This window comes from Tursiops truncatus, chromosome 20 (assembly GCF_011762595.2).
Source record: "Tursiops truncatus isolate mTurTru1 chromosome 20, mTurTru1.mat.Y, whole genome shotgun sequence".
In the NCBI taxonomy this organism is placed as follows: Eukaryota; Metazoa; Chordata; class Mammalia; order Artiodactyla; family Delphinidae; genus Tursiops; species Tursiops truncatus.
In genome coordinates, this window is record NC_047053.1 from 50,940,923 (window position 1) to 50,965,401 (window position 24,479).

At 40.6% G+C, this 24,479-nt stretch overlaps 1 protein-coding gene across 4 annotated transcripts; it reads left to right on the plus strand.

The window, feature by feature from the left end:
* The first annotated feature begins 131 nt into the window (after window positions 1-131).
* ACOX1 (acyl-CoA oxidase 1) lies at window positions 132-22,680 on the plus strand. Of its 4 annotated transcripts, XM_019938757.3 has the most exons (15): window positions 562-701; window positions 1,984-2,069; window positions 5,354-5,514; window positions 11,351-11,511; window positions 14,111-14,218; window positions 15,403-15,522; window positions 15,663-15,778; window positions 16,192-16,361; window positions 17,284-17,446; window positions 18,039-18,229; window positions 18,497-18,676; window positions 18,815-18,920; window positions 19,056-19,199; window positions 19,358-19,564; window positions 20,567-22,680. In XM_019938757.3, exons 3-15 carry the CDS (start codon window positions 5,450-5,452, stop codon window positions 20,615-20,617), a joined length of 1,782 nt encoding a protein of 593 aa, XP_019794316.1. In that variant the 5' UTR covers window positions 562-701; window positions 1,984-2,069; window positions 5,354-5,449; the 3' UTR covers window positions 20,618-22,680. The 4 variants fall into 4 exon arrangements, with proteins under 4 accessions (XP_004310441.1, XP_004310440.1, XP_019794316.1 ...); XM_004310393.4 differs by lacking the exons at window positions 1,984-2,069; window positions 11,351-11,511 and adding an exon at window positions 132-265 and having other exon boundaries at window positions 542-701; XM_004310392.4 differs by lacking the exons at window positions 1,984-2,069; window positions 5,354-5,514 and adding an exon at window positions 132-265 and having other exon boundaries at window positions 542-701.
* The last annotated feature ends 1,799 nt before the right edge of the window (window positions 22,681-24,479 follow it).

Consider the following 24,479-nt stretch of genomic DNA (forward strand, 5'->3'; position numbering starts at 1 on the left):
AGGAGAAAGGGAGGGCCGGGGCGGGCCGAGGCGAACGGGGCGGGGACTCGCGGTGTCCTGGGGAGGCTCTTAGGGCTGGGCCCGCTCTGGAGGTGCGGACACTCGCTGTCGCTGCTGCCGCCGCCTCGGCCTCAGCTGCCTCTGCCGGCCGTCACCATGAACCAGGACCTGCAGAAGGAGCGGGCCGCCGCCAGCTTCAACCCGGAGCTGCTCACGCACGTCCTGGACGGCAGCCCCGAGAACACCCGGCGCCGTCGAGAGATCGGTGAGGGCGGCGGGCCAGGCCTCCTTCCTTCCCCGAGCAAAGCTTGAGACTCCCTCCGGGAGGAATCGGGGGACGCTGTAGGGCGTAGGCCGCAGCCTCTGGCCCAGCTTTAGGGGAGCCTGGACCCCCATTTCCAGGGGCGGCTCTGGCGGGGGTAATCCCCTATAACGAGAGGGAGACCTGTGCCCGTGAGTCTGAAACCTGCTGTGACCCAGGGAGCTTTAACGGAGCCCTGAATTTCTGTCTTCCTCTTGATATCCTTTAACTCCCTACCAGAGAACCTGATTCTGAAAGACCCAGACTTCCAGCATGAGGACTTGAATTTCCTCAGTCGTAGCCAGCGTTACGAGGTGGCTGTTAGGAAGAGTGCTACCATGGTGGAGAAGATGAGGAAGTTTAACATCGCAGACCCTGCTGAAATCATGTGGTTTAAAAAGTAGGTATGCCTTAGCTTAGATCGAGTGCCTAAGGCAATACTTCAAATCCGCCATCTGCGGTGTCCTTTTTCATCGTGCTTGACGTTTGAAGACTCGAATTGGCATATTTTCACGCCATTTTAAAGTTATTTGTGTCGAAAATAATGTTTACTTTTGTATTTAAGCCTTTGAAAGGGATGGCATTTGTAAAAAGTTGATCATGGAAATGCTATAATTTTCTATCTCAAGAATCATACAAATTCGGTCCAGATGTCTCAATTTTGAGTGATTTAAATACAGAATGACTTTGCTTTTTGTAAGAAGGAGGCCTGCTAAATTTAGAAGCTGCATTTGGAAGGATGTTTTCAGTTGCAAGGACCAAACCTTAAATATTTTGGAGCAGTAACAGGTCGTATTTTCATATGCGTGTAGATCTTGAGTTTAAAATAATGGAAGATATGGGTGGAGGAAGAAGAACTTTAGTCATACCTTAGAATGAGTATAAAGTATTCTAAGAACCCAGCATTGTTGAATCTGGTGATGGTATTTAAATGGCTCCCCTGTCATACAAGACCTCATAAAAACATGCCTTGGTCCTACTGCTGAAAGAGGATGTTCTTTTTTCAGACCATCTGCTTTTTGTTGTGTTTTTAGAAATAAAACACACTTTTTTTTTTTACCTTTATGTAAATAAACAGTATAATTATATGATCTTAGTACAAGATTTCTTTGACTTTCAGCATCTCTTACACTTCTCGCTTATTCCTGGGCATTTCCTGTTTTAGGCCTCTACATTTTAGAAGAACTCCAATATTTTCATCAATAAAGAATAAATGGTGTGAATGGTACATATTTAAGAGCCAAGAAAAATGAAATATGTTACAAGTTCTGCCTTTATGTAGCAGTAGGCATTCCTCCCCATACTACTGCTGCAAATACATATGGTATATAATTATTTTCTATTTGACCTGGTTATTATTGTCAAGAGGAAATGATTTACTCCAGCCCTTAGGACCACACTCAGAACTCCTTTCCATTTTAGTTACAAAAATACAGTTAATTTGGTAGTCCAGTCAGAGTACTTATTAACTTCCAAATGCTTTTTTTTTATTTTTAAAGTTTGTAACTCATGGCTGTGAGGATATTGAGGTGGAGTAACTCCTAGAAGATTATGTTTCTAATTTTCCTGAGTTCGGTCTGTGAACTTTAAAAAATTAGTAAGATTTTATTCTTCCTTAAAACAACACAAAAGAGGAGGTTTGTTTTGTTTTACTTTAAAATGGCTGATGCCGTGTGTTTCAGAGTTGGTTAGAAGATTTCATGATCTGTGGTGGTGCACAACGTGTAACCAGACTCCGGTGAAGTCACAATGAAATAAAGTCCTTTATGTGAGTTAAAGATCAGTGGACACCAGCCAACTGTTTTGCGTATCATTTTGTATGACACAGACCTCACTATTGGCGAAATACAAAGTACAAACTTTGGCATACCCTTTGACATCTTTCCAGTATTTCTGGGTTGTGACAGGGAGATCCATGTATGTTAGAGAAGGGGATTGAAAATTAGTCTTGGCAATTACTGAACGCCATCGATTGTCACTCACACCCATGTCTTATGTATCACTAACAAAGTTAACTATGATGTACCATTAATTGTGAGATGCATCAGATTTCTTAAATGCTAAAATTGGCTGTGAGGAGAAGGGTGCTATAATTAATGAAATATAGTAATATTTCTCTGGGGATTTGGGGCATTTACTGGTCTCTTTTACATGCAATTTCTCAATCACAAAATAAAACTCATGAGAGTATGTTGAAATTGACTAAAGTATTAGTAAAGTACTTAGAGATTTCTCAACTTGAGCAGTGAAAGAATTCATCTCTCCATTCCTTGAGAAAATAAGACTTTGCTGTTTGGGGAATAGGAGTTACTTTCCTAATCCCCTTTCCTGTAATTTTGTCTTTTCACTATACTGTTTGCTATGCAAAAACTGTAAAAATATTCTTAAAAGTACTTCAAAATTCTGATGAGAATCATTCATGGTTTCTGTTATCCTTATTAGGTTTTTAAAGCTAGTTGCTTGAAAAGCATCTTCAGGAGGGATTAAACATAACTTAAAAACAAGCACTCAGATTTTGTTCTTGAGTTAACTTTCTTTTTTTTTTTTTTTTTTTTTTTTTTTTTTTTTTTTTGCGGTACACGGGCCTCTCACTGTTGTGGCCTCTCCCGCTGTGGAGCGCAGGCTCAGCGGCCATGGCTCACGGGCCCAGCCGCTCCACGGCATGTGGGATCTTCCCGGACCAGGGCATGAACCCGTGTCCCCTGCATCGGCAGGTGGACTCCCAACCACTGTGCCACCAGGGAAGCCCGAGTTAACTTTCAAGTGGCTTCAAAAAAAAAATCTCAGTATGTTTATGAAAACATAAGTATTTGACAGTCTTTATTTTGTGTCATATATTTTTCCCTCTCAGTTTCCTAGAGTTAATTATTTCGTGTCAGTGTCATCATTTTACCAACCCAGAGCCTCCTCAATTCCGTCAAGGGATTGGGAGTGTCTTATATTGCCACCATTTTTAGCACCTAAATTACTGGTTTTATTTCTCAGAAATTCTCGCAGGTTCATTTCCTCCTTTAGTAAAGCATGGTTGTGAGGGAGTGCTGTGGTGCCCTTGCCGTTGAGAGGCCAGTTTCTACATTTATCTCCTCGTTACTTGTCTCCACTTTAGTGATGAATATGTTTTGCAAAGAGCCTTACTTCTCTTTGTAGTACAGCAGCAGGAAGTTGCTGCTGATTGGTATTTCTATACTTCCTTTCCCCTCTTTCTCTCCTTTCAGTTTAAGGTTGGTTTTTTTTTAAGGTTTTTTTTTTTTAATTTATTTAATTTATTTATTTTTGGCTGCGTTGGGTCTTTGCTGCTGCGCGTAGCATTTCTCTAGTTGCGGCGAGCGGGGGGCTACTCTTTGTTGCGGTGCACGGGCTTCTCATTGTGGTAGCTTCTCTTGTTGCAGAGCATGGGCTCTAGGGCGTGCAGGCTTCAGTAGTTGTGGCACGTGGGCTCAGTAGTTGTGGCTCACGGGCTCTAGAGCACAGGCTCAGTAGTTGTGGCACACAGGCTTAGTTGCTCCACGGCATGTGGGATCTTCCCGAATCAGGGCTCGAACCCGTGTCCCCTGCATTGGGAGGTGTATTCTTAACTACTGTGCCACCAGGGAAACCCTCAGTTTAAATTAATATTTGATATTTGTGTGAAAATCATAGAACCTTAGGGTTAAAAAGCATTTCTGATGTTGACTAGTCCAGGCATTCCTTGGATGTTTGAATCTGTCCCCAGCACCCCTGAAAGGTGGTGGGATGGTTTCAGGGCCTCCCCAGATGTGAATTGGCAGCCTACCCCCCCCTTTCCCTTAATTCATGTTCTGCTTGTTGTACAAGCCAGGATAGGCTGGCCGTGACACTGCTTCCAATCCATCCCTTGAAAAGTCATGAGGGTCAGTTAGGTGGTACTTACTTTGTACCCTAAGCTCTTTTTTTTTCTTTTTTTAAATAAATTTATTTAGTTTATTTACTTTTATTTTTGGCCGTGTTGGGTCTTTGTTGCTGCGTGCGGGCTTTCTGTTGCGGCGAGCGGGGGCTACTCTTCCTTGCGGTGCGCGGGCTTCTCACTGCGGTGGCTCCTCTTGTTGTGGAGCACGGGCTCTAGGCGCGTGGGCTTCAGTAGTTGTGGCACACGGGCTCAGTAGTTGTGGCTCACGGGCTCTAGAGTGCAGGCTCAGTAGTTGTGGCGCACGGGCTTAGTGGCTTCGCTGCATGTGGGATCTTCCCGGACCAGGGCTTGAACCCATGTCCCCTGCATTGGCAGGTGGATTCTTAACCACTGCGCCACCTGGGAAGCCCCTGAAGCTCTCTATATAGATAGATCTGACAGAATAGACCCCTAAAAAAGCTACAGCACAATGTAGCCGAGGCTGACTAGTGTAGGTAACTCGTATTTTGACCATCTCACAGATTCTCTTTCGTGAGAAAATCGTTGAAGACTGAATTTCATTATGATTTAGAGTTCCCTTAATCTGGAATAATTTTCAAAGACCGTTTGTGATAAATTTTTAACACTCACATTACCCACTTAGCCGTTTCTAAGCTCTGAAGACCTGTAGAGATGTGTGCTTTGGCCCCAGAACGTATATGTATCATCCTGGACATTTGCTTCAGTTACTAGGGAAAGATAGTATAAATTATTCTTCTTTGGGACATTTTGTTAACAGGTCAACAAATAAGTGTTCTGTGGAGTGTCTTTTGATTTTCAAAACAAGTAAAACCTGAAAATAATCCAAAAACAAATAGGCAGACCCTCCAAAAACTCAAACCAACAAATAACACCAACAGTATGATAAACAAAAGGGGGTTGGGGCTAAAACATGGTAGAATTTGCTTCCTGGATTAAGTATGAAATTCAGAATTCTGGCCCTGAAATGACTAGGGGGAGAAGAGATTCCACTAGATTCTGCTGTTGGCTTTTTAGGTAGTAAATGATAAATATTAGTCTTAATTTCCTAAGAAAGAGGTTTAAATTTTTCTAACCTTCATCCTCAGGGCCACAGCCATCTGGCGGGATTGGTAGTAGAATGCAGTTTCCAGAGTAAGGCTGAGATCCTTTTCTTTTCTCTCCCGTAGACTACATTTGGTCAATTTTGTGGAACCTGTGGGCCTCAATTACTCCATGTTTATTCCTACCTTGCTGAATCAGGGCACCACTGCTCAGCAAGAGAAATGGCTGCTTTCATCCAAAGGACTCGAGATAATTGGCACCTACGCCCAGACGGAAATGGGCCACGGTTAGTCCACGTTTGAGGCTCAGCGGGTAACCCACCTCAGGACTGCAGTTAACAAATGACTCCTGGCAAAACGAACAAACAAAAATGACTCCTGGCATTTGACTTTTTTCTGCTGCTACACATTTGGGGTTTTATTTTTAAATTGTTAAATCTTAAATAAAATTCAGCCTCTTATTTTCTGATAGTTTCTTTCCCCTTAAACTGGTCCAAGACTCTGGCCTGAAGCATCTGTCATTGTTATTTTTTAAGGCTCGTTACCATTGCTGCATACATCCGTTAAAATGGGTGTTGAGCAGTTTGGAAAGATGGGGTTGAAAATACGGCAAAGCGCCCCATTGTATTGGTGTCTGATTAAAGACTTAGTTGCAAATTCTAAAGACTTAGTTGCAAATTCATGCCTCAGCAACATCTGGAAGATGCTGTGCTTTAATGAAGTTAAAGATGTGGATTTTAAAGGGGCAGAGGGTTAGAGTGGTGAAGGTTGTGAGATGGTTTGGGAAAAAGTCCACGATGCTCTTCATTGCTTTTTATTCATTTTTCTGTTCATGTCCATGGACTTTATATTACCAGTAATTCTTGGTTAAATTGTTCCTAAAAACCTGGCTACTTTCAAAAAGTTTTGTGTTTAGTCTTGTGAAACAGGTTTGTTTTCATAGATGAGGCCACTGACAGGTTTGAGTGTCTTGGAATTTGAGCTGCCCGGTTCATAATGCTTCCCTTATGTAAATAAAGGAAAGTAAAGAAAAAGAATGAGAAAAGGATGCAGATATCAGGAAGACTTCATTTTTGTGTTTGATTTGGTGCTTTTTGGTTTGCAAATTGGTTTAAGGAAATGTTCTTTCCCATAATGCCTGTGGGAACTGCAGATTCTGGTCATGGTACAGTTTTATGAACACCCTGCCAAACACCCATGGCCATCTTCAGGATGGTCAACGCTGAGATGACAGACCTGAAGGAAGGTGTCCTAACGGAAGGAATATCACATTCCTACAATGTTCCTCTCTTGGAGTGTGCCCTCGTGTTTTGTTATCTTGAGATAGCTTTGAAATAGGGGGCATAAGAAGTAAACTGTTGTGAGGCTAAGTGAGTCTGATCTGTGTATCTCTTGTTGGTCTAATCCTTCTGCCTCTATCTATAAGGTACATTTCAAATGTATATTTGAAGGAAGAGAGGAGGAAATGAAGACTTGAACTTCACTGGTTTGAGGAGCCCAGAACGTTGGACTGAGGTCCTTTGTTGCTCTGGGCGAGTTTGTATTTGTTAGAGTTTTCTTTCCCTTATTCCTTCTAGTTTTCGAATGCTTTTTTGTATTCGAACCAACTCTGTCTCAATCTTTATGGTTTATTTAGAGAACAGAGTTTTAAGATTAGGTCTTGTTTCTTGCTGGAACTTTGTCAGTTCATATTAGTTGTGCTTCACTGACTGCTGTTCTTTTCCAGAGAAGCCAGTCAGTTTGTTGGCTAATTTGCATCCTGTGACAGTACGGTCTTATGTAGAATATATAAAAAGTACTTCAACACCAACGGGATTGGAAATAGAGCAACTTGTACAGGATGAAGATTTGACCATTTAAATTCTGAGACTTTGGAACATTGGTCAACAGTGATTATCTAAGTGTTCTCACAGAATTGGCTATAACTTCGAGTTTGGGATTCTTTCACCTCTGGGTAGCCGCTGAGAAGTGAGAGACTCAAAATTTCTCAGGCTTATTCCAGAATCCTCAAGAATCTTAAAATTCAACCACTTGCAGAAAGTCTAGGTCACCAGTTTTCTCTCTTCCCTCAAGAATTGTGTCTTCCCTCCTCTAAATACACACCTGTCTGTATAGGCACACAAGCCCCAACACACATTTGGTCTGTGAGTGCGCGAGCCTTGATCAAAGGCAGAGGCCTGGGCCAAGGAGGGCACCCTCTTCCTGGGGTTCTGGTGTTAAAGGGACAGTCTGGGACGTGGTCCAGGGGTATTATCCTCACCATACGTTTCTCCAGGTCACAAAACAAGTAGTGTGTTTGGTCTTCACAGGTATTTGATCATTTCATGTTCTGGCCACTTAATAGGAATTCTTCTTGCCTTTTCTATTATTGTTATTGTTATTTTAATTATTAAGGAAAATAGAGCTTATGTAGTACATACTTACCATCCTTGAAGATGGTGGTGCAGATTCTTTGCAAATTCCGATCACTAATACTCAAATGTGAAAATACTCTTCCTTTGAAACTTGAAAAATAAATAGTAAACTCGATTTTGTAAGTCACTAATCTTTCTCTCCCTGTATCTCACTGCTCTGTCTCTCCGAGAGTCTCCTGTCTTCTTTTTCCAGGAGGGATTCTCTTACCTTTTGGACTTCCCATGAGACTTGCTCCTTGGGTATTCTAATTTCCCCACTGTCAGTAATAACAATATCAGTCTCTTTACAGAAACTGTGTTCTTTGGGTTATGCCTTTGGAATATCTTTCTCAGAAATGAATTACTACATCTGAAGGGAATGAACACTTCATAGCTTCTGTTGCTCAAGACATGGAACAAGTTTTGATGTACTTAGTGTACTCGTGTCTCCATAGTCCTATCAACGTGATTACTTTGTTTTTTTTGCTACTTTTATATATATCTAAGAGTTAAAGTTTTAATTCCTCTAGTGCTAGTGAGCCTGGATGTTACATGTTTAGCTTACTGTAAACTGGGTTTTTCTCCTTTGAGTATTGAATACATAGAATCTGCATATTGATCTTACAAGATTTTATTGTATCCTTCCAATATTTCTTTCTGTTGCCTCTGTTTGATTAAGCATTTTGGCCTTATGTATTCAGTGCATCCTTCTCTGAATAGGTATAAGTTTTCTTTTTCCCGTATCTTGGATAATTATCTTCTATTTTATTCCCTTTTTTGTTTGTTTGATTTGTGTTTAATGCTTTGACTTGTGTATGATACAGAGATGAGTGAACCCCATACTATTTTTGTGTTTATTAACTAGTAGCTCTTTCCCCTCGTTATGTTCTTTCTGGTTCATCTTAGAGTTTTGTAATAGTTTCAGTTTATTTATGGAACCTTAAATATATTACATTAATTTTTTTCTTTATTTTTCTCCTAGCATCATAAGCTTGGCTCATTGTTGCTTTTTAAGATATTTAAAAATCTGATAGAATAAGCCTACTATTGCTATATTTCCATTTATATGTATTTGGTGTCCTTGCATACTTATTCTCCTAGATGAATTCTGATTTCAGTTTGCCAAGTTCGAAAACATATCCTGTAGGAATTTAAAACCCATTGCCTTAAATCCCTGTATTTTCTTGGGAAGTATTAATTTTATTTAGTCCTCTCAGCCAAGAATTAGCAATTTCTTTCCTATTGTCCATTTTCATATCTTTTATTCATCCTGTTAGGCATTTATATTTTCTCTTAATTAAATCTGTAATATTCTGAGCTAAATTACTTAACAGATTTTTTAAATATTTTGTTGCTGTTATAAATCACCTTTCTCTTTACCAGGGTTTTCTATTTGAATGGTTCTAATGGATAAGAATGAGTGATTTTTTTTTTTTTTTTAATCCTGGTTTTTCTAAATTCATTTATTATTGATGGTGTTTTGTTTTTGTTGATTTCCTAGGATTATAATCATATTGTCCGTGGAGATGCTATTTTGATTTCTTCCTTTCTCATATATTATTAATCTGATAATTTTGTCCTCAGTATTGACTGCTAGCCTTCCCAGCCCTGTATCATGTAGGAGAGCCTGGGAAGGCCTTCTGGTGTTACGGTTTTGAAAGAATCGACTCCAGCTCTTTACCAAGCAAAATGTTGGTGCTTTGAAATTTTAAAATAAATTAATTAAAAATAATATATGATCTTTATCATCCATAAATGGTATAGCAAATACTTGATTTAAATCAAAAACTATCCAGGTCACTTTCTCCTTGTAACATTTCTGCATTTCATCCACTTCTGAATAATCCTTATCCTAGTCACAAGAGACATTTTTCTCCTGAAAACATTTTTTTGCTTCAAGACAGTTTCTGATTATAAGTAGTTTTACCCCTGCCCTCCTGAGTGTACTCTGTGGTAACCCTTGGTGCCCTTCATTATTCCCGAATACACGCCCACCCATGACGAGTCTGGGCGCCTCTGAATGGCCTCTCCTTCACCAGGAATCGCTCTGGTTTCTAGTCATGGAAAGTAGCCTCTCAGCACCGTGAGTGGCTGGCCCCAGGCCACAGCTTTCAGTCCTACTTCAGAGTTTTCTTCTTTTAGCTCCTAGGCGCACATTAATTTTTCTTCCTACACATCATTCTTTTAAAAACAGCACAGTTGACATTCCTGTCTGTGCGTGAAAAGTACTCTCTCATCCCTGGAATGTGTTTTTCCAGGGATTTCCACTTTTTTTCTTTTTTTTAACTTTTTATTTTGAAATGATTACAGATTCATAGGAAGTTGCAAAAATAGCACGGAGACGTCCCGTGAACCTTTCACCCAGTTTGCACCAGTGGTGACATCTTACAGGATTTCCACTTTGATGCTTCCGAGTCTAGATGTGATTTTGGCGAGTCTTTCTAGTGTCCCCACTGTTGTCCTCAGCCCAGGTTGCACTAGAAGATGTGATTAGGAGATGAGATTCTTGTCCTTGTTTTGCCATTATCTTTTTGACCTGAAGACACATAATTCACCTCAGCTTTAATTTCTCTGTAAAATGAGGAAGTTATTCATGCATTCTTCAATCTTTATGTAATTGGTTAGCTGAAAGCTCAGCCCACCCCCCGCCCTCTTTGGAAAACATCACATGTCAGCCCCTGCCTAGAGCACCCTGTCCTGATTATTCTCCTCCTCAAGTGGAACAATTGGAGAAATTTTGAAACTGAAATGTTTAGGCTCATTTCTAAGATAATGAGCACAGGAAGAGTAACATAGAATTGATTAATTTTGAGCTGGAAGTTAAAATGCCAGTAGCATGCAACAATACAAAGCCATATAGAACTATTTCCTATTAGAAATAAATTCACATAAAAGTCTAAGGCACCTGCAAATTTTAAATGGAAAAGAATGACTTTAGAAAGTGGATTTAAAATGACAACTAACATGTTTATTATCATTTGTGATAATTCCCATATAATTGTAATGGAGAGCTTGTTATGCATGAATCTGTTATTTGTAAATGTTACGGTCTTCACTAAAAATCACATGTCTTTTTATTTCTGAAATTAATTATTGGGATGAAGAGCACTGTCAATTTTTGTATTACATTGTTTCAGTAGCACGTGGCTGGATATTTGTGATGGATCCAAATGAAATGACCAGAATTATGTGAGGAATGTGGATTAATGCTGGATGCTTTATGGACAAACAGAAAAGATTCTAGCCTAGAAGCATTATGGGAATTAGATCCTGGAGAAACTTTTGTCCAAAAGAACCACTATGTTCTCCTGTCTCAACTTTTCATTAGAATAAATAAGTCACTGTACAACTTATATTCTCCATTCCATCCAGCCTTTTCAGGTTTTTTATTTACTTTAATTGCAAGGCTCGAATCCTCTGCCTTGCGCACATGGTCTTGTGCTGCACAGGCTTTGGCATCGGTAGCCAATCCCTACCAAGATTAATTAATTTTAGAGATGAGTAGCCTTAGAAAATACTTCTCGCCAACATAAGAAAAATGGAAATTGCTAAGAGTTATAAAGTAATACAGACAGGGCAGTGCTCCCATCCATGATAAAGTCCACCCATTAATTCATACTTAACAGAAGGGTTTTTTTTCTCCTTCCCTTGCTCTGTTTGTTCAAATTGCTGATTCTCTCACACCTGATGACTCTTCTCTCAAATGCCCATCCTTGGTATTTCTTTGAAGCCTTGTGCACCGAGGGCAGTCTGGGCCTCTGGATCTTCACTTGGGCATGTTCCTGCCCACCTTGCTTCACCAGGCAACCGAGGAACAGCAGGAACGCTTCTTCGTGCCCACCTGGAACTTGGAGATCATTGGCACTTATGCCCAGACAGAGATGGGTCATGGTACGGTGCATTCAGTCTACCTTCTGGGTTGGGCGGGGCTCTTCGAGCTTAGCATGCATGGAGTGTCCACCACGTGTCAGCAGTGGCATATCCACGTGCTGTGTAAGATCTGTTTAAATGCAGTCTTTCTGCAGCGGCCAGGGTTTTCCCACACATAAGTCTCGGCACAGACAATGCTTTGGTCGGTGGAAATAAAAGCTTATATTATCGCAGACATGCTGATTGATTATTCATGGTTCCCCTTCAGAAGGTCAAGAATTACAAGTCAGGCCTTCCTTAATAAGCGATTTTTCAAATTTACTGAAGTTGTACGGAATTTGTGTGTATATAGAGCCTGAACCCATCTCTTTTTCTTCATTACTCTCTGGTTATCTTTGCTACTGATACCTTAATGAACTTGCACAGATTGCAGAAGAAATACAGATTAATAGAATGTGTGCTCTTTGACTTGCTGAAGGGAAATGAGTGGCTTATATAACCAAAACATGCAGCATTTTGTACCTTGACTTTCTTTGTGCCTTGATTCAGTAAATTCAGTAAAGTTCTGAAAGTGGCTTTGGCCACAGTTTAGAAAAAATAAGATAAGTTGTACTTCCGGGCAGTTGATTTCATACTCTGTATGTACTGCCTTTCTGCTTTTTAAAATATATATATATATATATTTATTTATTTTTGGCTGCGTTGGGTCTTCGTTGCTGTGCATGGGCTTTCTCTAGCTGCGGAGAGTTGGGCTGCCCTTCATTGTGGTGCATGGGCTTCTCATTGCGTGGCTTCTCTTATTGTGGAGCACGGGCTCTAGGTGTGCGGGCTTCAATAGTTGTGGCACGTGGGCTCAATAGTTGTGGCACGTGGGCTCAGTATTTGTGGCTCGCAGGCTCTAGAGCGCAGGCTCAGTAGTTGTGGTGCACGGACTTAGTTGCTCCGCGGCATGTGAGATCTTCCCGGACCAGGGATGGAATCTGTGTCCCCTGCATTGGCAGGCGGATTCTTAACCAGCGCACCACCAGGGAAGTCCCTGTACCACCTTTTTTTTTCTTTCCATCCCTCACCTGTCTTTTCCTGGATGAACTGGATGGGGCTGGAGGTGGTGGCTGTGCCTGGTAGCATCCGTTCCACATTGGTATCTGTGTTTACCATTTGTTTACTTCTGGCTTCTCTTTTCCTACTCAGACATTTCCGAACAGCTGGTCTAGTGTGTATTTTCCACTTGCTCCTTATTCCTGTACAACTTCATCTTCATTTGATTGCTAATTTGGCTTTCAGCTTCCGTGGTAAATAGTATTTTAGAGGATTTTCCTAAAACTCGAAGTGGAATACTGTTTGATTCAGTTGTGCGTTTGAAAACGTTTTGTCATTACCTGTTCTGTTTAATATGCTACCTCGTTTTCTATAAAAGTTTCTTCTTTGGTGAAAGGAGTCTTAGCGTCTGATTCCTTGATTCCCACACAGGGAAAGGTTGTGGATCACACATAAACTGTCCATTTCTGTTATTTAACTCGGGAGTTTCTAAGTGTTTCACAGTTTAAGTGTTTAATGAGATCTGGCATTATCAAAGCAGTTTGGTAAAAGGTTCTCAGCATTGGCTACAGGATAGTATTACTAAGGAGGGTGTCACTTAGAACATTTTTCTGTAACTTTTTTCAAATAATTTTGGCACGTTTGTATTAGGATTTAAAACACGAATCCCTGTCTGTCTCCATTATACATAAAATGGAAACTCTTCCTAGTCACACTAGTGAACCAGCCAGGAATAAGTTAAGGCTTAGTGTTGAGTCTGCAGGGTGAACTTGGACCTTATTATTGGACTTTTAGAAATTAAAAAAAGTGACTGTTCCAGGTCTTTTCCGCATAATGATTATAACTTTTTTTTTTTTTTTTTTTTTTGCCGCACTGCAAGGCATGTGGGATCTCAGTTCCCCAACCAGGGATCGAACCCGCGCCCCCTGCATTGGAAGCGCGGAGTCTTAACCACTGGACCGCCAGGGAAGTCCTGGTTATAACTTTTTAAGTTCTTGTTTTCCTTTCTAGCATTCATTCTGAAATAAATTCTCAGTTTACAAGAACTTTAGCCGAGTCTCTTCCTGTCACGTGTTCTCATTCTTTGTTATAATACAGAATTCCAGAACATTGCATTGGTGTGGTAGACACAATACCAATGAGTTGAAATTGGCACACTAACAGCTTAGATATGCCTTTAAAAGGTCAGTTAACTTCCCTGTTAAATTCGTATCCTGTGACCTTACGAAACTATGATTCTAATCTGCCTTTATTTTACATTTTCTTTTGGTTGATCTAAGTAAATGTTCCATGTCCACTGCCACAGAAGTGCACTAAATCAAGTACAGAAATGGAATGTGCTTGACATTCGTATTTTCAGCTTAATAGGAACAAATCAGGAAATTACATATTAATTAATTAAGCTTAGGAAATTACGTATCTTGGTTATTAACCATTTGTAGTTCATCTACAGATGTTCTATTGTTGTTAGATTTTGTTACTCTCTGAGATGCTAGAGCTTTAAAGGACTGGGCAGGAGATTTTACCCTGTACCTGTTTTTTCCTGTATTCTGTCTGAAGTAGGTGTAATTCATTTTCTTAGGAACTCATCTTCGAGGCTTGGAAACCACAGCCACTTATGACCCTGAAACCCAGGAGTTCATTCTTAATAGTCCTACTGTGACCTCCATCAAGTGGTGGCCTGGTGGGCGTAAGTGAATTTTTTAACAGTTATTGGATGTTTTAAGATTTATTATAACGTGTTTAGAATGTAGAGCTTATATGAGAATATAATTTTGAAATATAGAAAAAGCTTCTTAGAGCTTAAACCATTCTAAGATATTTCACATTCTCTTGTGTTGCATGTTACAGATATTTATATGTTTTACAAAGCGCAGAAAGGGCAGCTATCTTACTCTGCTTTTCGTGGTTTTTCATTTAAATATTCTCATGTGTTAGCATAGTTTCCATAGTCATCATTTAAAGTAATTTAGTTTTCCCTGTTTCGTTAGTCATTTCCATACTGGAAAGCATTTGAGTTGTTTTCAAATTTTTATTATAAATAGCTTTGACATGAAATTTATTTAATATCGTCTTCCATTCTGAGTTATTGTTTTAGGATATATATTTCAGATGAGATTAGTGGTTGAAGGATTTTGTTATTCACGTTATATATTTTGATATGGGATGTTACGTTTTGATAGGAAAAAACTAGCATGCAAAAAAAGAAATACTTCTGGATGCACTAACCAAAAATCTCTTAAAGCAGCTGTATCCCATAGTACTTTCTGCAATGATGGAATATTCTCTGTCTTTGCTGTTCAGTGTGGTAGCTACTAGCCACTTTCAGCTTTTGAGCACTTGAAATGTAGCTAGCTGACCTGAGGGACTGAATCTTTTATTTAATTATAATTAATTTAAATGTAAACAGCCACGTGTGGCTAGTGGCTACTGTTTTCGAAAGCCCTGCCTTAAGGGAGAAAAAGGATGTAATTTAAAGTAATGTTCTAGAAGTATCCTAAAAATTTATTTATGTAAATGAATGAAAAATAAGTAGAAAAGCCTACTTTTTAAAAATGCTATCAAATTAACATACTGTACACTTTAACTTAGACGTTATATGTCAATTACATCTCAATTAAAAATGTGTTTATATATATTTAAAAAATGAAGGATCGCTTTGCCAAAATTCAATGAATTTTAATAACTATCAGCTTAACTGGATTTCCTTCTGAAAACTAGGCATGACACTGTCATAAGAAAAGCTCTCTGGGCACACTTTATTGATGGAATCTAGTGTTATATTTAACATATGCTTTTTTCCCCCTCTTTTGTTTCTTTGAAAATGTAAAAATGTTTGCTCACTTCCCTCTCTTGTTCTCTTTGACGTTGCAGTTGGAAAGACTTCAAATCATGCAATAGTACTCGCCCAACTCATCACTCAGGGGAAATGCTATGGATTGCATGCCTTCATTGTACCTATTCGTGAACTTGGGACGCATAAGCCTTTACCAGGTTAGAACTGTTCATCTGATGTTGAGGTGAAAATTAAACCAATCACTTTCTTCTGCAAAAAGTATAATACATAACTAAAGAAGAGGAGGGAAGCCAGGAATTCCAGAGCATAAACACCTTGTGACTTTCATCTGCGGTAGGTATTACTGTTGGAGACATTGGCCCCAAATTTGGCTATGATGAGATGGATAACGGCTACCTGAAGATGGACAATTATCGCATTCCCAGGGAAAACATGCTGATGAAGCACGCTCAGGTATATTTAGACAGAAAATAGGAGGAGAGGTATCAGACGGGGATTTCAGTGGCTGTTGATAATCACGGGGTTAGAAGGATCTGTTCTTTTAGAAGGTACTAACAGATTTTTACTTCTGAAGCTGCTTTTATTATGACCATGAAATCAAAAGCAGTTGGCAGGTATGAAGAGCATGTTTTGTTTTGCAAAACCAGTGGGGCTCAAACTTTAGCATGCATTAGAATCACCTGGAGGGCTGGCTAAAACCTAGAGTGCTTGGCCCCCAGAGTTTCTGATTTAGGAGGTCAGGGTGGGGACTGAGCATCAGGTGATGCTGATGCTGCCTTTCTGGGGACCACACTTTGAGAACGACTTGCCTAAACTGCCACTTGGTTTTAACAGAGGGAAGCATCCATCTCATATTCTTTTTCCAGGTGAAGCCTGATGGCACATACGTGAAACCCCTGAGTAACAAGCTGACCTACGGGACCATGGTGTTTATCAGGTCCTTCCTTGTGGGAGAATCCGCCCGGTGTCTGTCTAAGGCATGCACCATTGCCATCCGCTACAGTGCCGTGAGGCATCAGTCTGAAATCAAGCCAGGGTAAGGGTGGAGTCGGAGATGAGCTTGGTACTGAAGACCTGGCTTGGACCCCATCCAAATATCAAAATTCCCAAATGTGTTGTGGAGAAAGTGCATTTGCTGTAAAATTAGCTAGGATGGCAGTGTACTGAGTCTGAGAACCTAGACTTCCCTTAAGTGGAAAGTTGAGAATAACCACCTAATTATTACTTTTAGCCTTCTAAGAAAAACAGTAATATTATTTGAGCTTTATAAATGAAATGTTGAAAACACTGAAGGTGGTGTGAAGATTCTAGTTGCTACTAACAGTTACAAATCGGGTATAGTGAAAGTGACATTAAACTTGATTCTCTGTTGTGTTCGTGGACATGGTTTATTCTTACAACTGCCTATTACTTGGGCATGACTCTTTGATAAACTTTTTACTCTTAAAGAAGGAATAAAGAAATTGATACGAGCAGACCTGCTTAGACTTCAAATATTTAACTCAGTGCATTGGGTCTCCTCAAATTGTGGTCAGAATATAGTTTATTCAGCCATCTAGACCCCTTTAATGTTGTCTTCCTCCTGTGAAGTTAATGAACTTTGGTTCCGGAAGTTGCCATGAGATACAATTTTCTTAGATTGGAAAGACTAAGAAAAATATGAAAGTCAGCTAGAAAATCCTGTCCAACTAAGGCAGCTCATTAAGGTGGTTAAGCACGTGGTCTTCTATAGCCAGATACCCTAGATTTAAATCAAGGATCTGCCACTTATTAGCTCTCTAGGTTCTTAACCTCTCATTTTCTCCATCTGTAAAATGGGGGTAATAAAAGTTAACCTCACAGGATCTTTATAAGGATTCGATAAATTAGGCTTTCAAAGTGCTTAGACCAGAACCTGGCACATAGGAAGCTCTGTGTAGGCATTTAATTTTTTCTCCCCTTTTTTTTATATGCTTTAGTGAACCAGAACCACAGATTTTGGATTATCAAACCCAGCAGTATAAACTCTTTCCCCTCCTGGCCACTGCCTATGCCTTCCAGTTTGTAGGCGCATACATGAAAGAGACCTATCATCGGATTAATGAAGACATCAGCCAAGGGGACCTGAGTGAGCTGCCTGAGGTCTGCGTCGTGTCTTGTTCCCTTGTGGGCACCCTTCTAGTTCACATTTGCCCATTGGATCATGTCCAGAGAAAATTAAACATTGGGATATCTTGAAAAGAATCCATATATTCTCAAAATACAGAGAGAGTTTGCTAATTGAGAGTGGATCAAAGGTGAAGATGCGTGGGTTTGTTTTTAAGTTTCAGAATTACTGTACCATGTTGGTCATTTATTAATCAAAGGAACTTAAGTGGTGCCACTTTTGCCAAGTAGAACAGTTCAGAAGGGAGTGGGGGAATGTTGCTGGCTCAGGCCAATCAGAGGAGCTTGCTTTTCAGTTTACATGGCATAGCAAGTGATTTTGTTTGCTGTTTGGTTGGTTGATTTTTTTTTGGCCACGCCACGTGGCTTGTGGGATCTTAGTTCCCTGACCAGGAACCCAGGCCCCTGGCAGTGAAAGCGTGGAGTCCTAACCACTGGACCGCCAGGGACGTCCCTGCCAAGTGATTTTGAAAGTGACAAGTGCTGTTAAGTGAGGCTAAGTGTGTCTCATTGGAATGCGGGCTGTCAGCACCACAGATGTTCTGATGGCCTGTGCTTCCCCCTTCAGCTTCACGCCCTCACTGCCGGGCTGAAGGCTTTCACGTCCTGGACGACTAACACTGGTATTGAAGCATGTCGGATGGCTTGTGGCGGGCATGGCTATTCTCACTGCAGTGGACTTCCAAATATTTATGTCAATTTTACCCCAACCTGCACCTTCGAGGGAGAAAACACTGTCATGATGCTACAGACGGCCCGGTGAGAATCTAATTCATGATTTCTCATAGGTGTTCTCAAGAATGTTTGAGTCCTTTCCGTTGGTTCTTATTCCCATGTTTTCTCTTCTCATTATATTTGTTCCAGAAAGATGTCATTTTTGCCTTCCATCCTGACCCACGGTTTTTTCTTGGGGTCAGGCTAGTATGAAACAGTTGTCCCACAGCTTAAAGTCATTTCAGGAGTTTGTTTTATTTCTGTTTCACGAGAAGCATAGTTGCTGAAAGCATGTGTCCCGGTGACTTTCAGGTTCCTGATGAAAAGTTATGACCAGGTGCACTCAGGCAAGTTGGTGTGTGGCATGGTGTCCTACTTGAATGACCTGCCCAGCCAGCACATCCAGCCACAGCAAGTGGCCGTCTGGCCAACCGTGGTAGATATCAACAGCCCTGACAGCCTGACAGAAGCGTACAAGCTTCGTGCGGCCAGGTGAGTACACCCTCAAGAGCTGGGACAGGGCCACAGGGGCCTCTGTGGCCAGGGGCTTGATGGGAGAGGCGGGAGGCACAAGTCCTAGCAATCACTTCCTTGAGCTCCAGTTTTCTAGTTCTTTTCTTTTTTTAACAGATTAGTAGAAATTGCTGCGAAAAACCTTCAAACTGAAGTGATTCGCAGAAAAAGCAAGGAGGTAGCATGGAACCTAACTTCCGTTGACCTCGTTCAAGCAAGTGAGGTCAGCGATGGTCCTTTCTCTCCCCCTCCCCTTCTCCGTCCTTCACCACCCGCCTCATTTTCTTAGTGCAGAAACTGTATCACTGTTGAGTCTTTTTCAAAGGTTCTTGCACTCTGGTGTTTTCTTTTTTTCTAGGCACATTGCCACTATGTGGCAGTTAAGCTCTTTTCAGAAAAACTCCTCCAAATTCAAGAGAAATCCATCCAAGCCGTCTTAAGGAATTTGTGTCTCTTGTATTGTCTGTATGGAATCAGTCGGAACGCAGGGGATTTTCTTCAGGTATTTTCTAAGTTTAAGTCCTTTTATTAATGTATTTCTTAATTTTTTATAGAAAAATAATTGTGGTTTACTTCGTGGTTGTATGTGTATATATACACGTATGAATAGATTTATACGTACCTATGTAATATCTCTGCTTGCTTGCTTGTTTCTTTTAGGGGAGCATCATGACAGAGTCCCAAATCACCCAAGTGAACGAGCGCGTAAAGGAGTTACTGACTGTGATTCGCCCTGACGCTGTTGCTCTGGTTGATGCATTTGATTTTCAGGATGTGACACTGGGCTCTGTGCTTGGCCGCTATGATGGGAATGTGTACGAAAACTTGTTTGAATGGGCCAAGAAATCCCCACTGAACAACACAGAGGTAAAAAAAAAAAAAAAAGTCTTTTCACCTTTTGAAATTGTTCATTTAAATATTAAGGCAGGAAAGGCCTCTGAGTGATCATCTTTGAAAGCTTTGAAAGCTCTCATGGCCACTTCGGACAGTCTCTTTATTTGAGCAGCAGGTTCTGAAGGGAACAAGGTCTTCCTGCAGTGTGCAGGTTTTTAGTTTTCCCCAACTATTTAGCAACAATTGAAAAATTTCAAATGTATACACAAATGGCATACTCCAGTGCATCTCCCCCGTACCCTTTGTCATGTTTCAGCAACTGTCTGCTCATGGCCAGTTGCATTTCATCTGAACCTCCCAGCTAAGAATTATTTTGAAGCAAACCCGAGATATCAGATAATTTTATTCATAGATATTTCAGTATGTATCTCTAAAAGATAAGGACTCTTCTTAAAAAACATAAACACAATGCCATTCTCACACCTAAACAAATTAACAGTAATTCTTTAATATCATGAACTGCTACCCAGTCAGTGTCCAGATTTCCCCAGTTAGCTCAATTCTTTTCTCCCCACTTCAGATTTTTTGAATCAGGATCCAAATAAGGTTCAGATAATTTCTTGATTAAAAGTATGCTATTTTATTTTATTTTACTAATATATTTATTTGTTTTTGGCTGTGTTGGGTCTTTGCTGCTGTGTGCAGGCTTTCTCTAGTTGGCGGCAAGCAGGGTCTCCTCTTCGTTGCAGTACGCGGGCTTCTCGCTGCAGTGGCTTCTCTTTTTGCGGAGCACGGGCTCTAGGCACACGGGCTTCAGTAGTTGTGGCTCGCGGGCTCTAGAGCGCAGGCTCAGTAGTTGTGGTGCATGGGCTTGGTTGCTCTGCGGCATGTGGGATCTTCCCAGACCAGGGCTTGAACCCGTGTCCCCTGCATTGGCAGGCGGATTCTTAACCAGTGCGCCACCAGGGAAGTCCAGGTATGCTATTTTAAATTGCAAACTCCGTATCAGTAATTTTTTCTCTCCCTTCCCTGCAGGTCCATGAATCTTACTACAAGCACCTAAAGTCACTGCAGTCCAAGCTCTGAAGTGTCTTGAGGACAAGTTCAATCTCCCGAAAGTAACTGTACTCTACTCCCCTTATACCTGTCACACAAATTCGTGTGGAATCTGTATCAAATTTAGAAAAGCTAGAGCAAATGATAAATTGACCCTTTTCTCTTTTTATAAATGAAAAAAAAAAACAGATTTGAGATTAAAGGAAAAAAACAGTTGTGTTTTACAAGTGCAATTAACACTGAAAGAGACCTGTTAAGCATTCAGAAAAAGCTTTAAGAAATGCCGTGTGACTTCCATCTGTAATGCTGCTGATCCCAGGAGGCCAGGACTTTTGATAATTCGTAGAATTTAACTACTAAGTAGTTAATTATTTTCACATCTTAATTGCTAATCACTGGATATGCAAGTGTTTTTAAGCAAAGGTATTTTTTAAGTGGGGGTAGAACCCTTCCAAGCTTTCCTGCTAATTGTCCTACCACTCCTGCCGTGGGCGCTGGCTAGAAAGCAGGACTGAAGAAGAGGGATTGGGGAAAGAAACTAATCAGGAAACTTGGTGTGTGCGTGCGTGTGTGTGTGTGTGTGTGTGTTTGATACATTGACATATTTCCTGCCTGCTTGCCCTCCTTTGCTGGTGTATAGTTCCTGTCTACCTGTTCACAGTAGCATTTTTCTAACACAAGGATTTCTTCAGCACAGGCTACTGCAGGGTCACTGCCCCATGTGATTAGGAGCTAATCTTCCATTGGAGGGTTTCCCTAAATTGTTGCTCTCGTAGCAGTACAACTCGCTTCGCCCCGACTTCTTGGGAAGGGGTAGACAGCAAAGTTATCTCTACATGTAACTTTCGGCAACTGATGGGACCTCCAGATCAGTGGTCTTGATCTCCCTCTCTCTCTCTCCCTCTCTCTCTCTCCCTCTCTCTCCCTCTCTCTCCCTCTCCTGAGAGAGATGCAAAAAAAAGGAGAAAAAGAGAGTCACATTTCTTCTTAGTAGAATAAGGGCAGGAAGAGCTATCAGTTATGGTTACTGTAACTTTGGTGACCATATTAACTAACTTTCCTGGAACAATCCAGATTCCCTCTAGTCTGTCACTTTGGTGCAAGCTGTTAAAATGCTCGGTGGTTACAGTGTCTGGCCTCACAAAAATAAAAGCACCACTCGCCGCCTCTTACACCCAGGAGTCGCACAGAGAGATCCTTTGACAAACCACGTGTTCTGATTTTTGGATCAGAAAATATAATCATTGAAACTGTGGCTAAAGGATAAATGGAAGTTCCATAGAAAATCCGTTTCTTATTGTATATCTGGCATTATTTTCAGTATGTTTCTGGGAGCTTTTTCTGACTTGCTAAATTGTCCTTTCAGCTGAAATCTAATTTATACAATCATTCTATATTTAAAGGCTAAGCATGTATCTCTTAATGAATTTTTTCTTAAAATCAGTGTAAAACAAGTCACTTGATTTTTTGTTTTTGTTAACTCTTTGTGACATCTGCCTCATGAAACCAGTTGTTCTAACATCAGTCTTGAGAATGTAGTATGTAATTCAGTGGAAATGTAGTTCCTATCTTGGGACCTGCCATAAAATCTATCCCAATGGAACGGGTAATAGGAGATAAGGTCCAGCAGAAGAAATACTGTCAGTTGACACAAGCCGTAATCTTTCCACCAGGAGCACTGACTGGTCATTGTGTTAGGACTGAAGTGAAAAAGCACTGGGTTAATCTCATTTGGGTGTATCTTTGACTAGATCAGATTCTGGGAAATAACAGAGAGTAAATTCAAATTCCTTAATATTGACCTGTTAAATGTAGAATAGTTTCCAATTAGGGGTTAAAAATCTTATTCACAGAGGGATATCCATAGTCAGGATCTAAGGGTGTTTGAAATGACACCCACCCAATCCAGCTGCATAGATCTGGGATCTAAGCAGGTTGGAACAGGTGGTGACTCTGCAGAGCCACCTTCAGTCCAGCACCTTGAGTTTCATTTAAAAACAATCTAATATTGACGGTATTTTTATTCACATTGGAATGTTTTGTCTTGAACTTTGTCCTCTGTAATTAAAGAATAAAGATATCGTAAAACCTCACTAATTTGTTACTATCAAGATGGAAAGAACGTGCCACATAACGAAACATAAGTTTAAATTATGAAGAATTTTAAGATGCAGGTGTAGGTAACACTAAACAAAAAAAGGAAGGAGTGAGAACTGCCTAAGCAGATAAGGCTGAATGGGCCGTGATGCTGTCATTGCAGCGTATCTGAGTGCTCTGTCCATGCAGGAATACAGGTTTCTTGGCTGCTCGTAAGGAAGCAGCAGACCCAGCCTGCTGTCCCTTAGAAGCCAGACTTTGCCACAGATAAGTTTGGTTCTGTTGGGTTCTTTTATGAGCGGTTTTCACAAAGAGTACAGATAAATTTCAACCTAATCTCCAAAATGATAATAAATCTCAGTAGAATTAATGAGATTTTTCTGTTAGATGATACTTATATAAGCCTTTGAAGTTTCATAGAGGTTTTTTCTATTTGTAATGGATGAAGGTTGATACTTCCTCACGTATTTGGAGTTCTACTTCATGCTCTACTCAGTAGATACCGAGGTGTAGTTAAGTGTTTGGATATTGGTGACCTCAAAGCACAGTTGGCCCCAAAGCCTTTGGGGGCCTTCACGTTCTTGTCTTCAGAACATAGTACTGCTAAGTAGCAGCTTATCTTCAGAACATTCACTTAATTGCAACATTAACCACATTCAGGTACTTTCTGAGAACTCACTGCTTGTAATTTCAGATGCCATATACCTAGAGGTGTTTAACAGTTCCTAAAGTTACCAATGTTAGATCTTAATTCTTGGATTCTCGTCAGTGCAGGGCATGGTCGGGGAAATATATTCAGGTTCATCATCCTCGAGTCCTCTGGGGAACAAAAATTCCTTAGACGATTGACTGTTGGTCAAAGTTCCTCCTACCCCTTTCTGAGTTTTTTCCATCCATCCTAGTAGAAAGGGAGAGGATTAGATGCAGATGGCCTGTAACACCCACTAATCTTTTTATACATGTGGAAGGAATTATAGCTTTTCTTCGAGCAGTAGCTCTGCTGCAGCTGGAGAGAGGACCAGTGCCAGGAGAATGATGATTCTGCTTGAGAGAAGAGTTTTTTTGAGTCTCCTCAGATAAAGGTTTTGATCATTTTCATGGAATAACAAAGAGATCATCTCAGCTAATTGAATATTTACTGATCCATTCCTGGAGGATTAGACCAAGTCATTGTAAATGATGAAAATGTATTTTCATTTTAAAATATTGGTGGAGTTTTGCTTATAGTTGTCCAAACTAAAACTTTCAGTACCTATTTTTGTGGTCCATGATAGTAAACTTAGAAACATAAGGAAATTTTAAAGTTACTGGATGTTAGCTGTTGCAGACCTGCAAATTCCTAGATTTGAAGGGATTTTTGTTTGATTTTGATTTTGCCTTAAATTTAAGTGAGCCACTGATTATCTCTGGAAGATCACGGAAAATTGGGAGGGATTTTAAGAATTCCAAACCAGGGACTTCCCTGGTGGCACAGGGGTTAAGAATTCGCCTGCCAGTGCAGGGGACATGGGTTCAAGCCCTGGTCCTGGAAGATACCACATGCCGCGGAGCAACTAAGCCCGTGCACCACAACTACTGAGCCTGCGCTCTAGAGCCCGCGAGCCACAACTGCTGAAGCCCGCACACCTAGAGCCCATGCTCCGCAACAACAGAAGCCACCACAATGAGAAGCCCACGCACCGCAACGAAGAGTAGCCCCCGCTTGCCGCAACTAGTGAACGACGGCGCGCAGCAACAAAGACCCAATACAGCCAAAAATTACTAAAAAATAATAAATTTTTTAATTTATAAAAAG

What these genes read in the sequence shown, in the direction of transcription:
- ACOX1 (XM_004310393.4), top strand. Translation starts at nt 157, where the DNA reads ATGAACCAGGACCTGCAGAAGGAGCGGGCCGCCGCCAGCTTCAACCCG. An exon ending in CCAGACGGAAATGGGCCACG is followed by an intron (nt 5,515 to 14,110) that starts GTTAGTCCACGT and finishes TCATTTTCTTAG; the next exon opens with GAACTCATCTTCGAGGCTTG. An exon ending in GACGCATAAGCCTTTACCAG is followed by an intron (nt 15,523 to 15,662) that starts GTTAGAACTGTT and finishes CATCTGCGGTAG; the next exon opens with GTATTACTGTTGGAGACATT.